The 18814-nt window shown below is 37.9% G+C and overlaps 2 protein-coding genes and 1 long non-coding RNA gene across 4 annotated transcripts in view; 2 read left to right on the forward strand and 1 right to left on the reverse strand.

The window, feature by feature from the left end:
- The first annotated feature begins 1480 nt into the window (after positions 1–1480).
- On the forward strand, positions 1481–5718 carry IL6 (interleukin 6). Its single transcript, XM_063302028.1, has 5 exons — positions 1481–1499; positions 1593–1780; positions 3817–3930; positions 4430–4564; positions 5383–5718. Exons 1-5 carry the CDS (start codon positions 1481–1483, stop codon positions 5548–5550), a joined length of 624 nt encoding a protein of 207 aa, XP_063158098.1. The 3' UTR covers positions 5551–5718.
- A 2118-nt stretch (positions 5719–7836) lies between these two features.
- TOMM7 (translocase of outer mitochondrial membrane 7) lies at positions 7837–14716 on the reverse strand. The gene is made up of 3 exons (XM_063303759.1): positions 14578–14716; positions 10247–10295; positions 7837–8044 (listed from the first exon to the last, which is right to left on the reverse strand). The coding sequence occupies exons 1-3, from the start codon at positions 14678–14680 to the stop codon at positions 8029–8031; spliced, it is 168 nt and encodes a 55-aa protein (XP_063159829.1). The 5' UTR covers positions 14681–14716; the 3' UTR covers positions 7837–8028.
- Positions 14717–14799: 83 nt separating this feature from the next.
- The window catches only part of LOC134497822 (uncharacterized), a 35304-nt gene continuing 31289 nt past the window's right edge, over positions 14800–18814 (forward strand). The window contains exons 1-3 of one of the 2 annotated variants that reach the window (XR_010067954.1): positions 14800–15188; positions 17398–17555; positions 18136–18188. This is a non-coding gene — a long non-coding RNA (uncharacterized LOC134497822). The remainder of the gene's footprint in view (positions 15189–17397; positions 17556–18135; positions 18189–18814) is intronic. The other variant, XR_010067953.1, reaches the window with a different exon arrangement.

Here is an 18814-nt window from a genome sequence, read left to right on the forward strand (position 1 = left end):
ATGGAACAGAGGTAAGCAAAATGATCTTATGAACCAACCGTTGTTCGATCATTTTTTTAGATTGTTTTTCTAAATGAATGTGAATTTATGAATAGAATTTATCTATTCTAAATAAATCAATGAATCTTCATTTAATTTCAGCTCAAGTCACATTTTAAATTGATGAACCAATCAAAGGTTGGAATGATAATAAATGTCATGACTCCAGGATAATGGATGATGAATTTTATTTTAATTTTCATTTTATGGTAGTTATAACCCAGCCTAATCCCAGAGGATTCTGGGTGACATACAACATTAAAAAAAATCCCAATAATAAATAATTAAGTTCAAATGAATATCAAGAACAAAATACAACTATTTATCCATGAACAATTGTAGATTGGGTTGAATGATAAACTGACTATAGTTTTTTAAACAAGCCTGGTTAACACAATGCAAATCCATATACCATAATTTGCAAATCACAATGATCTGGGCTTATATAAGATGCTAACCCAAACCAAATAAATTTTCTCACAGTATCACTTAGTGTGATGTACAGACTCAAACAGGATAGGCTGCCCAATATTCAGAAGGCTTTGCTCAACATCATCTTCAAGTACACAACTTTGTTTAACCTAAAGTAATTAATGCCAGCCATTCATTGAGCTGAGAAACTAAAAACACTCTTATGGATCCCACTGAAGCACAGGGCTAAACCTTTTCCCTGCCTCATGAACACCAGTCAACTCTCCACCTCTACTCGAACTTAGAAAATTATGCTAACTGATCTTTTTTATTTGTGTATAAATCACAATTGTCTGGGTTCATGAAACTAAACAAACCACATTAATTGTAACCAAAGACAGACAGGTAAAAGAACAAATGTTTTTTAAATAAATTATAGACAAAACCTTCCTTGGTTCATAATTTTATTTTATTTGGAAGGAACTCCTTTCATTATTCTTTCTGTCCCAATGTAAAATCATCAGCTGCTCTTGAGGCTTAAGTACTCCAGATCTACTTAAAAGTTACTCCCAATAAATACTTCCCATGAGGGTCACTCTTGTATAAATGTGTATGAGTACAGATTAAAATAGCTTCTTCAAATAAAATTGATTTTTAAATAAATGTTTTGGCCACAGTTACTCCTCCTAACAGCTTGTTCTTTTGTCCCAAAAGAAAATAATGGATCTCTATGAATTATTTCAACAAATTACCTGGCATAAATTAAATCCATTCTTAATTAATCTAAAAACTCAGAACTGGGCACGAACTTTCGCTGTGCTATTTCCTTCCTCTACGACTTAACTATAACATTAAAAAAAAAAAACCTCCTCTATATTTACAAACTGTGGATTTCCCCGGAGCCTTTCAATAAATACAGTAGGTTCGAAATGTGGCACCACTCATTCAGCCCTCCAGCCACGCAGACTACAACGCTTCTTGCACATTTTAAAAAGAAAAAGAAAAGAGGGTCTAAATCCTAAAGAGGATCATGCTTGCACTAACGGGATGTAAGTTTGAAACAAACGAGGCAAGGGAGCGTCCATAACTTGGCCGAAGAAGATCCACTCATTCCTTTTCCTCTTTTCTGTCTCTTTCATCAGGCTGTTTCTGGGCTGCTGCTGCCCCCCTGCTGCTCTTTGGAGCCCACGCTTTCCCGATCGGAGATTCCTCCGGGGAAGAGGAATTTGGCGAGGATCCCTCCTCCAGGGCAGCCGGACGCGTCCAGCCGAACGCTTGGACAGAGTTAGCTCTGTGGCTCCAGGGCACCGCGGCAAGGTGGAATCGAGAGGTGAGTTCGGGCGCGCAGTAACGAAGCCTGAGGGAGGTACTTGTAGCGAGAAGGAAGAGGAGCGCGGCCCTTCTTCTGATCTGAGCTCCTGTGGCTTTTAACAAGGGAAGGTCTGCCTCTACCCAGGAGGATGCTCCGTTTCCCGGAGCGGGTATCTCATCGCACCTTTTCACTTGGAAGAGCCGAGAGTCATCTTCTTGGTTCCTGAGCTTAGATGACTCTGAGCCTCGCGGCATGATCCATGCCTGGCGCATGGGTGGGGTTTGTGGTGGTGCAGCTCACCAATCAGGGAGCGGCCTTTGCCAAAGAAGCAGGTGGGCTTCTTAGAATGACAGCATTTATTGCAAACAAGAAAAGCAAGGCACTCACTCTGCAGGGAGTCTTGAGGAGGGACTAAACAACTTGCTCGAGCATTCTTTAAAGGTCCTTCTGCACCCCACCCCTTGTATGAACTCAAAAGCTTGCACATTATTTTATGGTCTCATCAAAGGATTGCCTTAATGCTTTTTGGAATACACAAATATTGTCATCCAATAGCAATGATTGGTTAAAACATCAGCGGGCCTTGTGGCATATTATTGAGTAAGATTTTATGGATCACTTCCTCAGATGTATGGGTCAGAGGCAGTGGATTGTGATACGCACAAGTTAGTCTTTCAAGTGACACAAAACTTGTTTTTGCTGCAGAAAGCAAACATAGCCCGTTCTGGAAGCAGAAGCTATAAACACTTTTTTAAATAGTGGCCAGATTCTTAGATATAGAGCAGTGCAGTCATTATAAAGCAAGACTGCCCAGTTCGCCCACCTAGGGATTGTGTCCTTTTTCTAATTAAAAATAAAATTGAGTTAACTTTCGTTTTAATATCCATGTAAACAAAGGCAGTACTGGGAATTTTATCGGAGAATCAATCAAAAGGAAGTTACCTTCTGTATTGTTCACTCTTTAGGAATGCATTTGTTTTTACTTTCATTTCTAAAGGCATGATTTGTTTTTCCTAGCATTTCTAAATTGCTTAATGTATCAGGTGCCCATCCTTTATCTGGGTAGTAGCTTGCTTGTGGATTAGGCAAATTCCTTGCATTCCACTGCAATCCTTTTTTAGTCCAGTTTTCAGTGGCACAGAGAAAGTTTAAGTCACTGGACAGTTGACTGTACATTGTAATAGTTCCAATACAGTGACTTTAAATGGCTTCCACATACTTGTGAAAAGGGGATACCCATCACACTGCTATAGGTATGTCAGAGTTGTCCCACTGAATGGCAAATTACACCTCTGGTGAACCATGTGGCCTGCACACGTATTTTTGATGAGGAATATCATTGTGTAGATGAGGCTTTGTACATCCATTGTATTCTTCTGCCTAGTGGTGTGCAACATATTTCAGAACTGAAATGGTTCCAGCCAGAAATGCACCATTTCGAGCTCAAAACAGCTGTTCCATCACTACAGGAAGTATCTTGATGTTCTTCTGACCATACCATTAGTGTTTCAAGCTCATAACACTTGTAGTATGGTCAGAATAGCATTAGAAGCACTTTCAGTAAGCTTAGAGCAACCCATTTTAAACTCAAAACAGGTGATGGGGTGATTGGATTTTTCATCTCCTCCCCAAATCAGTGCTGGGTATTTATTTGCAACAGTACATAGACTCCATTGTTTTTTCCTTTGCAAAAGCTATTTGCATAGCCTATAAGAAATAAGCATAGAAAGAAAAATAAAAGCATATTAATTAAAATTCTTAAATACCCAGCTTTTTGGAGTTTAAATTAGTGTAAAACATAGCACAAACAACCACTAGCAATTTAAATGGAAAACTATTTCAAATTTCAGGGTTTACCGTCCCTACATTCGCAGGGTTTACCATCCCTAAATTTCCTAGTTACCATGGCTAGGGATTCTAGTAACTATAGTTCAAAAAAATCTGGAGGCCACCTGATTTGGTAAGACTAATATGGGTTGACCGAAAGAGTCAGAAAGCCATGTAACAGCATAGTGGACCACTTGCAATCAATTATATCTTTTATGTTTTACCAGCTGTGCAAGGAGCAAAATGCATGTAAAGGCACAATGGAAATTATGGTACAAAATAATCTCAACCTTCCAAAGATAATTAAAGAAGATGGATGCTACCAGCCTGGATTCCAAAAGGCAAGTAGAATTTTAATACACACTGGAATAGTTTATGCCTTTTTGTAATGTTGTTTTAAACGTTTTATATATATAAGCAGAGCAAATGTCCTCACAGACACTTAAAACAAAAACTGCCTCATCCAGCAGCCAGCAGAATAGTAGGGACATGAAAGTATATTTTTTTCTCCCAAGAAATTATAACCAAAATAAATTATGTATGAAAGTTGATATACCAACTGTTTCACATCCATGTTTGAGGAAGAGGGCTTTGGATCCTGCAGATCCAAAGCAACCTTATCTACCCACAGCTTAGAGGAGATCTATGGATCTGTTTCTCCAAGACCCAATTTCTCTCTCTCTCCTCAGTGTGGAGATAAGTTTTTACCAAAGGCATTATTAATATTTTATTCATTTTATAATATTTAGGTGATTAAACTTAGATGTAACTGAATGTACTACAAAATGTTATTTAATGATATATTGGAAGCAACAATAACTTTTCTTTTTACTCATTTAGGAAACTTGTCTAAGACGACTTTCAGGTGGCCTCTATGCATTTCAAACATTCTTGGAATATATAGAAGAAACTACACAAAGACATGTATCTGTATCATCAGGTGCACAGCATCTGGCAGACACCTTGAAGTCAATGGTAAGCAATATTTACATTTGGCCTAGCACAGTTATTCTGCTATATGACAGCAGCTGCTATATTTTGATTGATTGATTGATTAAAGCTGAGAGAGTTGGGAGTGCTCAACATTCTGATGGCATCAATGAATACTACAGGAGTTCCTCAGCATAACCTTCTGAAATTGTCCACCAAGAACTGGAACCATCATAAATGGTGCATCTGTGTCTCCCCTCAGTTGGTGATCCAATAGGATACTGACACTGATACTGAAAAATATAAAAGCCTGGCAGAACCAGCAGGGCCACATTTCTTCAGTTCATTCTTAATGTCTGGAATTGGAATGTTATTGTCTAATATAAGAATATTAAGTTCTGGGAAAAAATATGTATTGCACTTTGATCAACATGCATGTTATCAGACTAAAGAAAATTACGGGTTTTTTAAATTAATGAATTCTTTCTTAAATCCATTGTTAATTTCTGCTTTCTATGGCTGCTGCAACAATTAACTAAATCTCTAATGGGCAAATTTGGAATGTAGAATTTTATCACTCTCAAAATGGCTGCCATAGGAATGGTGGCCTAATCACAATGACAGTGGGCATAGCAAGTAAGGGAATAAAGTGCCCATAGGCATTCTGCTGCATTGAGGCATTAATTGGCTTACTTTTTGACTAAAGAATAAGGTGAGATACCTCTATTAAAATAAACGTAGAGAAAATACAAATGCTAAAAAGAACCTTCTGTCCTGCAACAAGTGTAGTCTATATATTAGATATGCAGAACACACTTGCACAAAAAAGAAACCTTCTGTTCCTTCTTCCCTTCCCTTAACAGATGAACAATCCTGAGACTGTGAGCATGCCATCTCCTGACACTCAGAAAACCCTTTCTGCAAAGCTAAGAGAACAGAGAGGTTGGAATATGATAGTGGTCAAGCACTTCATTCTTCAAGATTTTACTTTGTTTATGGAGACCACGTCAAGGGTTATTCGCTTCCTATGACAAGCCAATTGTAATGTCTGAATGTTTTAAATCAGGCACATCAAATATCCACACATCTGAAACAGATGTCATGGTTGTTCTCCTGCGAGAACTCATTTTTTAGACATGTACTTTAACTTATTTATGGTATTTAATATATTTATTAAACATTTTAATAAACAATTTTTACTTTCAAGACCTAATTTAACTTAACTTCACTAAATAATGTACAGTTAAATTATATTTTTATGAGACAATTTAATAAATTAAAATACTTTTTAAAAAAACCTCTGAGTTTATAATGGAAGCAAACTTCATCTCCATGCACTGCAACTGTATTGTACTGTACCATCTTCAACTGTACCATCTTCAACTGTACCATCTTCACCTTGAAATTATTCTAAATATTAAGTGCTTTATTCAATATTTGTCATTCCAAAACATTCAAAAGGGAATGTCACCAGCAACCCAGTATAAATCACCTTTTGCCATATTTGTTTTCATTCAACCATCACAGAACTAATTAAATTGGTATTTCATAGAGCGATAGAGTTCAACTCGATCCAAGATTGCAAATTACAGCATCCCAGACAAATGGCTATCTAGCCTCTGTTTGAATGCATGCAACAAAGAGGGACTCCTCTCTCTCTTGATGTTCCACTTTCAAACTGCACTTTTTTGTCCTCTGACATTCTATCAGAATCTGCCTTCCTGCAACTTAAAGCCATTATCCCATATCCTGTCCTCTGGAGCTAGAGAGAAGACTAGCCCAGACCTTTTCCTATATGACATCCTTTCAAATATTGGAAGACTGCTATCATATCCCCGCATCCCCCCATTTTTTTCTCAAGACAAAATATACCCAGATCCTTCAATCTCTCTTCATAGGTCTTAGTTTCTAGTCCCCAGCTCATTTTCACTACCATTCACAGAACATGTTCCAAGACCTCTCAGGACATGGTGCTCAGTACTGGACGCAGTACACTCTTCTGCCCAATGCAAAATAAAGTGGAACAATTACTTCTTGTGACCTGTAATTACACTTCTGTTGATGCAGCCCAAAACTGCACTTCCCCTTCTTGCAGTCACATTGCTGGCTCATACAGGTTTGCAACCAACTACTATTCCAAGTTCTTTTTCACAAGTACCATTATTAAGCCAGGCATCCGCCATCCTATACCTGTGCATTTGACTTCTCTTATCTAAGGCAAGACTGCACTTATCTGGATTAAATTTCTTTGTTACTTTTAGCCCATTTCTCCAAACTATCACATTCACTACAAATGTTATTTCTGTCCCTTGGATAATAGCTATCCTATCCAATTTTATATAATCTGTAAGTTGCAGGAAGGTAAGCTCATAAAAGCTATTTATTTTTTAGTAATTTTTTAGCTGTATAGCAATAGTCTCTGGCTCCAACACCTCCACATCTCTTTGCTGCTGCCAGCTCCAGCGCTGTTGCTGCTGTGTTAGCCGCCATCAGTGTGCCAGGCATTACTTTGTGGCCTGCATTTTTTTTTAATTTATCAACGCGCAGGTATTACTCCTCCCTTAAGTTGTGCAGGCCTGGCCTACACTAATGCCGGGTAGGTGGAAAGACCAGAAAAAAATAGCAATACTTCAATTATTTAGAACAGCCTTTCTCAAACTTTTGACCCTGGAGGAACCCTTGAAATATTTTTCAGGCCTTGGGGAACCCCTGCACATTCAGGGAACCCCTGCACACTCAAATATAGGCCAGAAGTTACAAAATTATTATATTCGTTTCATGCGCAGGCCTGTATATATTCATTAACAGTGTTCTTAAACTAAAAATAAAGAATGAAACATCTCTTTAATGTGAAGTTGCCCAAATTTGAAATAATTTTTAAAATAAATCATGATCTCCCAGGGAACCCCTAGCGACCTCTCACAGAACCCTGATTGAGAAACCCTGATTTAGAATCAATATTCTAGAAAATTAAAAGTTACTCTTGACCTTTTAGATAGTAAATTTGCCAGGGATTCTGTTGGGATTCTTCAATGAATTCAGTGGCCATGTCAGCATTAATTAAATTAATTATATAAGTATGATATATTACACTGTTTTCCCTCTGGTATTAAAAATAAGACCTTGCCCAACTAAAGTTGAGAAACAAATTAACACTTCAGATTCTAATTATTATAAAGGCAAGACTCAATTAATCAAATCAATCAGTGACTCTGGCAGTAGACAAATCAAGTAAATAAATAAATAAACCCACCCATCCATCCTGAAGCACTGATAAAAGTGACACTACATGTCATGTTCTGGAAAAAAACACTAGATTAAAACTTTTAAATCTAAATATTTATTCTAATAGAAGTAACAAAGTGTGACAAATACATTAGGCTGAGAGAAATGTCATTTACATGTTATCAGGTAAATAGCTGTCCAGTAGCATTACATAAGTATTCTCCTAGTCTCTGGAATGTACTCATCTTCAAAGGCATACTCTCAAAATACTTTGGTTAATTCTTTCATCCCCAAAGCAGACTAGAAGGGAAAAAAGAACAAAATTGGTCACTGATGTTGAAACAGCTAAAATACTTAAATTCTACATCCAGCAACTGTAGCATAATGCTTTCAATGTCTACTTAGAAGTAACCTCCACTGAATTCTTTTTCTGTTTCAAAATGATGGGAATACACATCATCAAACCTTTATTATGGCCTCTATGCCATAGAGCACAATAAAATACATAAACCTGAACTTATTATTAATAAAAGTATAAAAGACATAAAACGCAACTAAAATTTTTCTTTTAGTTTTTATGATCGCTTATTCCAGAATGAAAGCAGTAATTATTACAGTACATCCACTTGCCAGATTATGAGTTTTGAAGTTAGAATTACAGGGTAATTGATCATGTAAAGCCAACTAAAAACTTTAATTAGAGTCTGTTTGGGGTACATTTTCAGACTAAATCTAGATCTGTTCCTTGTGCAATTATCTGAAAGTAAACCGCACTGAGCATAGTGGAATTTACTTCTGAGTAAACACAAGAATGCACTATTAGCATTCAACCCAATTCCTTTCTAGCTTTAAACACTGAAAACTAAAATCACATCAAAATTATTTTTCTGCCCATCAGCTGGTTGCAAATGTGGAGATTCCAAGACTTAAGAAATAATTTTTAACAAACATTTTGCATGCTTACCTTTATTTTATTTTCTTTCTTATTATAACAATGAGATTTTAAATATATTACATACTATAAATTTATAATCATTTTTTGAAAGATTGCCAAATATTCTTTAAACATGCTGAACTCATGCTTCAGTACACAATTTAAAGAAATACAGACTCAATTCACAAAAATAACTCCAAGCTCCAAAGAGAAAACAATTATGACTATGTTAATATTAATCCAGAAAAAAGCTTCATTTAAATTAAAGACTCAGTTTGGTCATTGTTCATTTAGAGAAAAAAATTACATATCTGTTTAATCATTTTGAGACTTTACATTTGGGATAAGATTAATGTTCCATAGAAATATTTGTTTCAAATTTAACATATCATATACAGTGTATTTAAAATCTTATAGGCATATGAGAAGATAAAAAATTGAATAAACTAGCACATGCAGGTTTATTTTAAACAGATAAATGAGAAAAACATTAACTTAATTACAGAATCCTTAAACATTAATTAGACCACAAGCCATACTAAATGCCAAATTGTTTTTATAAAATAAAAATTGTTAAAAGTTTCAGTGGCTTTAGATAATTTTTAGAATTCCAAAGTAGAATATTCTTTTATATATTGGTAAAATGCACCTCACAATGTAATGCTTTCTATTATAACTAATGTTGTCAAATACTTTTATGTGAACTACATAATCTTCTAACAGTTCCTAAACACTCCTCTAATATAGAAGAAAAATCAACTGCTTTTATTCTGAAACCCTAGAAGTTATTTGGTTGTAATCTAGTTTTTCACAGACTTATTTTCCATCTATTCTGGGAGGTGGGGTTGTTGTACAATCTCCCTGAACTTTTCCTGCAATTCTATAATCTAGTCTTTAAAAAAAACCATAGGATTAGTAATCATGAGTGTATGCCTTATTAATAATAATTTTAAAAAATCAGTCTTTGGTCTTTAGCTAATAGCTGCATGTAATTTGTCTTGTGTCTATTCAGGAGTACAGGGTTTTAAGTTTATTTTTATTTTATTTATTCAATTTAAATGCTACTGACTCCAGACTGACTCTGGGTGGCTCACAGTATAAGAACAGCAGCAAAAAAGACAAAAAATGGGAGGAGGAAGGTGTACTATGTATGTTCACCACCTTGAGTTACCTATAAAGTAATAAAGGCAGGATAAAAAATCTAAAAAACAAACAAACCAGTCTACATAGAAAACAATAACAAAGATGGTGAGTCTGGCCAACAGCACAGAAACAGGTATCACATCACCAGCAAGGGCTCCAGCCAGCCTAGCCCAGAGCCTGGGAGAAGAGCCAGGTCTTTAATGCCCTCCCAAACGCCATTGGGATGGGAGCTATTCAGATTTCATGGGGACCCTCATTCCAAAAGGCAGATGCCACAACAAAACTTTGCATAATGTGAAGTTAACAAAACTTTATAAAATTCAACAGAACTTAACAGAACTTCACATAATAATAATCCAGGAATAATATATATTGCAACGTACAATATTTCCCGCCCAATGGTGATATTAAAAACAAATACATACCTCAAAAGAGTTGGCTCAGGCATTCCAGGATCTGCACCTCTCTTAAAACCTATTTATAATAAAACAGATGTCAACTTTATGAAAATATTATTGCTCTTCCTTTACATAATAGAAAAAATACATTGGTTGGTTAATTAATTAACTACATGTATTATACTGAATGCATTTCCACCTTTTCCCCCTTCTGTGGATTGGGTTCACATACTGCACTAAGCCAGGGTATGTTCAGTACTATGAATTACATATGCTATATGGAACCAGCCAACTGAAAAAAAAAACATAAAATCAAAATCATAAAACATGGTTTGTGATCCACAACAGCTGGGTTCATAACTCTCAGACAAAACCAAACACAAACATTGTGGCTTACTGTGTTGTATGAATCTCCCTACGATATGCTTAACGATACATATTTATCTATCTGGGAAGGAAGAATACTGAAGGACCTCCCAAACCTAGTTGGTCTATCCTAGTTGATCTATTTCTTGGCATTGTATCTATTACCACCAACAGATTCTACTTTTGCTAATAAATAGGATTTTGTTTGCTATTGAGTAGAAGCAAAACAGAACTGTCTAAGCACTAGCAAGCTAAGCCTATCCACTTAGTGACACTCTGCAAGAAGACGACTTACAGCTGAACAGATGTATTGCCCAAAAAAATAAAAATACTTTATCCTCACATTTGATAACAACTTTGAAATATTCTAGCAAAGAGCTAAAACATATTCTCTTTTTCACAGCCCAAGATAAAAAGGGAGTCTTTCATGAACAATTAGCAAAAATGTTATCATTCATTAGTCATATGAAAATTTAGGGGAATGAAAGGAATATTTTAGATGAAATCATCTGGGAATTACCAGTAAAGAACCCTCTACAATTCTGCATCCAGACTCAATAACATAGTAGCTTCAAAGTATACTCTAAAACTCCTGCTACTAAAAATAGAAGAATATACCTAATGTTTAACAAATATAAATCATAAGTTCATTATACAAATGTACATTTAAATTAGCTATGCAATTATTCGGGGGCAAACACTCATTCACTGTTCTTTTTGTCTTGATCTTCTCTCCCTCCTGATTCCCACTACTATAGACATCACATAAAGGCAGGTATAAGCTTAATTTACATGTAAATTATACAATTTCAGTATCTCAGAAGAGCAGCTTTAGAAGTACTAAATATTTATTTATTCATTCTTCAAACTTCTATTACTGCCCATCTCCCCCAAGAAAGGGGAACTCTGGGCGGTTTACAATAAAACCAAGATTAAAATCATAAGTTACAATAAATACACCAATAAATAAAAATAAAATAAATACCAAACCCAAGGGGCAACGTTCTTATTCGGTGGGAAAGATCTATGGTGCTAGCCACCCCCAAGAAGAACTGTTGCCCCTCCCACCCCAGGCAGGGTGGCAGAACCAGGTTTCAAGTTCTTCTGGAAGGCCGGGAGCGAGGGGGCCTGCCTTACTTCAATGGGCAGAATGTTACACAGGGCGGGTGCCACTGCAGAGAAGGCATGCCTCCGGGACCCCGCCAGGTAGAATTCCCTAACCAGCGGGATTCACAGCATGCCCTCTCTGCATGACTGGTTAGGACGGGTCGTTGTTAAGGGGACGAGACGGTCCCTCAGGTAACCTGGCCCCATGCCATGTAGGGCTTTAAAGGTCATAACCAACACCTTGAATTGGACCCAGAAGCAAACTGGCACCCAGTGCAGCTCGCGCAGTAAAGGTGTTATATGTGCTGATCTCGGGGCACCAAGAATAACCTGCACAGCTGCATTCTGGACCAGCTGAAGCTTCAAGATACTCTTCAAGGGTAGCCCCATGTCGAGTGCATTGCAGTAGTCTACATGGCAGATGACCAGGGCATGAGTGACTATAGATTAGATAAATATAAATATAGGTTAGGTTTTCAGTTTTCCTTTGAAAAAAATTGAATGTTTACTTATTATGGCGGTCATGTGATTGCAATTTGGGCATTTGGCAGCCAGCTCACATTTACGACCAACAGGTGTGTCCAGCAAGAAATGTTCATTGGGGAAGTTGGATTCGCTTAATGACCGTCATAAAAATGGTCGTAAAATCGGATCCAGTGACATGGCGACTCACTTAACGACCACAATGCGTAACAACCAATTTTATGGTCCCTATTGTGGCTGTTAAGTGAGGACTACCTGTATTACCATCAGATGCAGTTGATCCTCATTATTTGCAGATTAGGTAAAGGTAAAGGTTTCCCTTGACATTAAGTCCAGTCATGTCCGACTCTAGGGGGCGGTGCTCATCTCCATTTCAAAGCCGAAGAGCCAGCGTTTGTCCGTAGACACTTCATGTTCCCAGCAAAGGTCAAACTAGGCAATGCTCTGCCTTGTTTCAGCTCTCATACTGTAAGCAAGTGTCATGTATTTCCCCTAGGAGGAATGGTTCAGTATTTGCTAATTCAGTGTTTGTGGCGACTTTATAGAACATAACTACTGCAAATAACAAGAATTAACTGTAGTTGGGAACTGGAAGCAATATTAAATTAGAACAGCAAATGGTAGTGTTCTGTAATCATTTGCAGACCACCTTGCATAGATAAGCTTTGGTTCTTCAATAACTATGTTATCTAGGTGGATTGGTGAATGAAGACACAAGTTGATAATATAAGCCCATATTCCCTTATGGTATATTTCATATACAGAGTTAAGTTTCATACGTGGGCAACAACAGGAAAAGCCAACTCTTTTGCTTTGTCTTACCATCATTCGTTCATCCATCCTCAACTGCTCTCTCACTCCTATCTCTACAAGTCTTTCATTCAGATATTTTGTTTGGCTGGATTTGTTCATACACTGGACTGCAGTTTATTGAATACACTATTGGTTTCACAAAACTACATTACAGTATGGCTTAGCATATTACATGAACTCAGTCACAGCTTGTGAAACAATATTCCTCCAAAACAGGATGAACCATAGAAATTAGGGCCTAAAGTGGTGTCCAAAAGATGCCACTGTATCTTCCACATTGTTTTTTTTTCCAGAAAGTCAGCTCAAACCCTGAATTTACTCTGCCTACTTTACATGTGTATAAAAATTAACCTGATAATTTTTCTTCTTGCAGAGGCAACAGATACTTTAGTCCACCATAATCATAATTGTATTCCATTCTACCACTGATCAATTCCTTGAAAGTTGTGGGGACAGCTATATATGGAAAGGATTATCTCCATGTGCCATCTTTCTCAACAGCTCTGATTCTCAAACAAGCTGAAAACTTTTGTGGAAAACAAGTTATTTTACATATATGTGGCATAGATTTCAAAACACAAATCCTATGAATGATCTATTGCATATTCCACTGCAATTTTGATCAATATTGATTCCAAAAATAAAATATTCAAGTCAATCTGAAATTGTTCAGAGTTGGGAGAGAGATACGAAAGCCACCACCCAATCTGTATCAAGCTCAAATGAGATATCTGCTCCACAAATACTTATTCTGCTATAACAAGACCTTGTGATGGCACATTTGATTTAAGGCAGGAGATATTTACCCCAAATCATTAATTACTGGAAGCAGAAAGTCAATACAGCAGAGATGTGTTGTAAATCCTTTCATTCTTTGACCTATTTTTCTTTTTACAGGGAGACATCCTATAAAGTGTTATCAACAGGATTCTTTTCATTTGCTGAGCACTAATTCTGTTGCTCATTAGGCTGGTCTTTAAAGCTGTTTCTGTCCTAACAGCCAGGAACCACGCTGAGACAAGGAATAGGTCTCTAGTGTTTTATTACTGCTGCATAACAGAAAATCCTAACAAACTGAAGAAGCGTGGGAAAAACCCAGACATATAAACCCCAAAGACTAAGGCGGGCCCGATCTGTGTCTCTGAACGGCCACCTAATTCCTCAGTACTACGCATGCGCTTTACAGCCTGGATGGAAGCCCCCTGCTCGCCATCCTCACTCAGGAGAGTTTCCAATAATATTTCAAAAAGAATAAATTGAGCTTGTTACCAATTTAGTTCCCATTCTTCCATACCCAAAAGTTGCCATTCTCCTTTTAAAAGGCTCCGTTAACGGATGCTGCCTGAAAGCAAGCCGGTAGGGTTACCGCTCTCTTGCAAATTTAATTCGACGCGAGCAGCAAGAACCATCGGCAGAAAAGGTTCCTCGCGAGCTCAACTCCCCCTTCCCTGCTGGGTCGCAGAGGACGGCCACAGAGGCCAAGAGCCGCCACGGGCGACAGAGGTCTCCGCGAGGGAGGTTAACGGCGGTCCTCGTCATTTCTGGCAGGCTGCCGCCGCCCCAAGACCGACTCTCCCGCTCGCACTGACCTAAATAAAGTACGACAGGGACGAAGCCCCAGCGGATGGCGAACTGGCCACCTTTGAAGAGGTGCTGCAGTCGCTGCTTGGCCTCCTTACTCAGCTTCGGCATGGCAGCGGCACCTCAGAAACATCCGAGCCGCGGTGGCGGAGGCTAGAAAGGCCCGAGCTTGGCTGGCTGGCGCTACGGCGCATGCGGGAAGGCCTTCGGGGCGGGGCTCTGGTTTCAGGCGGCGAGGCGCCTGAGGATAGTCGGGAGGAGGAAGCGTTGTCGAGGTGGAGGAGGCTGGGGGTACCACACCGAGGTTGCCGACAAAAGCGAAGGGGAAAGGTTGTGGTAATATCAGTTGAGGTCGTGGATAAGGAAGAAGTTTGAGTGAAAGTTTCGATAAGTAAAAAGAATCCCCTCCTTTTCTGGTGTACGCTCATTTTGTACTCTTACGGGATGAGTGACGCCACCTCTAACAGTAACTGACAGTGAAAGCTCGCGCGCTACGAGGAATTTCCTCCCCCCCCCCCCCGCGTATCAATGGTCAATACGCGTGACGGGTCGCCTCGGCTTTCGCTTTTTCCCCTACAGGAAATGTCGTCAAGGCACTTCCTGATGTCACGCTTGGCGGGTACGAATGCAATTCCTGCTTTGTGCGAGATTTAACACGTGCAACTGATGTTTATGGCACCCTGGGCACATTTTTTAAAGTTGATCAGCACATCTTTAGGGCAGTGAGTTTGGGCATGCCTGATTTAGGGTTATATTGGAAAAACAAAGCAGTTAACTTTCTATAGGCTTTAAAAAAATCTCTCACTGGTCTTCTGTAAGGCAAAAGGAATTATTATGGTTGGTCGCATAGTCAACCAGATGTCTAGACTGGATTTGGCATTTTTGTCCACCTATCGAGTCCTTCCCAAGGACCTGGGATAGGCAGATGTTATTTAATAATATTAGAGGTGTTGTCTCAGGATATAAGCTGTTCCAGGTGAAGCTGACTTTTGCAATTGACTGGTGGTGATTTTGTCAATGCTGGTGATGTTCAAGTGGTGCTCCAGATGTTTTGGAATTGCACCCAAGGCACCTATTACTATTGTTACTATCTTTGCTTTCCTTTGCCACAGTCGTCCTACTTCTATTTGCAAGTCTTTATATTTTGTGATTTTTCTCCAGTTCTTTCTCTTCTATTCTGCTGTCTCCAGCAGTATTGCAATGTCCACTATCCAGACTTTTTTGTCTTTTTTATCAACAATTGTTAGGTGTGGGGTGTTGTGTGGCAGATACTTGTTATGATTATTATTATGATATTTTTATATATAACTCAAGGCGGCAAACATACCTAATGCTCCTGCCTCCTATTTTCCACATAACAAGAACCCTGTGAGGTGGGTTGGGCTGAGAGAGAGTGAGTGGCTCAAAGTCACCCAGCTGGCTTTCGTGCCTAAGGCAGGGCTAGAACTCTGAGTCTCCTGGTTTCTAGGCCAACATCTTAACCACTACACCAAAGTTTCTGGAAAACCCAAAACGGTGGCAAATAAAAGTAGCAATATTTTAATCTTCATTCACAGCAGTAAGTGTACAGGAAATTCTATTTATATTAGACCATGTCTGTGGTAACAATTGCATGTAAACATTTCATTTCATTTCATTTTCAGCCTTTGCCTCAATAACAGTAATTTACAGCTAGATTTTGTAATGTGGGAATACTTTTAACTCAGCAGCAGGGAAAGGCCCATAGTTTGAACTCCATTAGATCATGTGAGAAAGGAATTAGTTTCTTCTAGATGCTTGATGCTTAATTATATTGGCAGGATGTTATCATCTAGCATTTATTTATATTGCACCTCTTTTGCCTTTTTGCTATTTATTCATCATGTTTTGAGCTCTTGAAGTGATTCACAGCTAGTGCAGGAAGAGTGGCCATTTTTTGCTGTGGTGTTGTTGCCTCCTAGTACTCTCCTAACAGAAATTAACAAATAGAACAAATTATTCCAGAGTTCTTACTTGAGGAACAAATGACTAGGCTCAAATTATATATTCACATAATGTGTCCATTTTGCAAAGACTCCAATCCATAATGCTGGGAAAAGTGGAAGGAAAGAGAAGACAAAAACCAGCAGCAAGCTAGATGAACTCAATTACAGTGGCAGTGGGAGTGCTGTTGGGATGCCTGAAGGGCCCAATTAGGAGCCGATAATCCTAGAGAAAGTCTGCTTATGTAGTCCCTAAGATCAACACGGACTTGACAGCACTTAATCAAATCAAGTTGCAGTTCAACCAGAATCTTGAGTATCAAATACCTACACACACACACACTAAAATAGTGGTTTTTTTCTTGTGTAGGTTGTGTTCAGTGAGTATGCAGAGAGGATACTGAAGGAGAAGCAAAGGATGATGTAGCATAGGACGATGATGTACAGCAGCCTATTGCACCCCAGCACCTTGTCTATTGCTTTCCCAACAAGGATGGCCTGATGAAGTTGGCACTTTCTGCCAGAGAATAGGAACTACACAGATAAGTTTGGGAGCATAATTTAATAAACTAATAATTATCCTCTCAGTTGAAAGTGTACTTAATAATGTAGCATAAGAAATGGGGTAAAAATCAAGTACTGTAGTATGAGGCTTGTGTAGCTTGCTATTCATTTTGAGACAATAACTTGGTGACCCACACTCCATTCCACTGAATATCAATTGGACATAGGGTTGGAAGGGTGAAATCACCTTTGAACAATTGTGTTTAAATTAACAAATGTCTTAAAGGTTGAAGGATCCATAAAACATAAAACCTACATGCATGCTAGCAATACCTTGCCTTTCTATTAATGCATGCTGTATAGTTCAATTCCAGAGCTCAGTTATTTTGGAAGCTTTTCAGACAACCTCCCACATGACAGCTGTAGCACAAGAAAAATGTGTGATCCGCAAAGAACAAGCAAACTACCAAAAGATTAAGAATTGCCTTGCTGGAAGGATAGCATTTAACTACTACAGAAAGGTATTATTTACAGCACAATAGTCCTGGTGTGCACAGTTTCAATACATTATAACTTGAACAGTTAGCAGCATAAATTGCATACTAATTTGCAGAAGGAAGAGAGGAAGAAAAGAAAGGAGGAAAGACAGTGGTATTAATCTGACTTGTTCCATGATAATGTATATGTAGAAATGTCAAGTTGTTTACTGTCTAGTAGTAGTAGCTTAATTTTTGGCATTTGCTAAAAGCAGGGTATGCTTAATGTAACAGCTTCTGATGATTGGTTTATTATTTTTGGCTACTTGCGAATCTTTTATTTGAAAAAAGTCCTGTAAAATCTCCCATAGAGATTAGAGGGAAAGTGAGTTTGTGTAAAAGATAGTGAATAAAGAAAGATAATCATAGTGACACTGATACCATTTTATTACAATATTAAAATAGTAATTGTTCTTTGAAGTCAATCCTTAAACAAAAAATTGGAATTTTGTTAAGAAAAATCAGTTTAAGAAATAAAATTCCTAAGGGTCATATTTCTGTGTGAAATTTGCCATCATGCATTAAGATTTCTTGTTGATCTTAAACTTTGCTTTATTTCCTGTAGATTCTGTAATAAAGATAAAAGATTTACGATGTCATGTCTTACTCCAAGCAAAGGTATATTACATAAATGTTTACTTTTGAAGCATATAAAGTATTTTTATTATATGTTACTGTAAATGGAATATCTGGCCAAAGATGAAAACTATGAGCTGACCATGAATATTTCTATAGAATAGTATGCACCATATATGATGGCTTAAAGGATTTTCTGAGGCCAGAATATCAGCTGAAGTAGACTTATATTTATACCTATGCTATTGTTAATTTATTTATTTACTTACTGACAATTTCCCTTCTAGAAACTTTAGTTGCACAGCTTTGGTAAAAATAAAAAGCATGCTGAATATGCTATAACAGTTTCTTTAGTAGCTCTTCTACAGTTGAAAAATGTTAGGTTCTAAGAACAGTTATACATTAAAATCAGTACAGGTAGTCCTTGCTTAACAACTCTAATTGGGGACTGGAATTTCCATTGCTAAGTGAAGCGGTCATTAGGCGAAACATCACATGACCACACCACTTAGCAACAGCAGGTCCAATAGTCCTGGTTGCGGTTCTTAGGCTAGGACCATGCCATCATTAGGCAAGGGCCTCACGCTTCTGCTGTTCTGCTGCAGCCATTGGATTGGGGGTTAAAGATGGGAAAGGTGGTAGTTTACTTCCTCAAATTTCCAGTTCCC

Source organism: Candoia aspera, chromosome 4 (assembly GCF_035149785.1).
Source record: "Candoia aspera isolate rCanAsp1 chromosome 4, rCanAsp1.hap2, whole genome shotgun sequence".
Taxonomy (NCBI): domain Eukaryota; kingdom Metazoa; phylum Chordata; class Lepidosauria; order Squamata; family Boidae; genus Candoia; species Candoia aspera.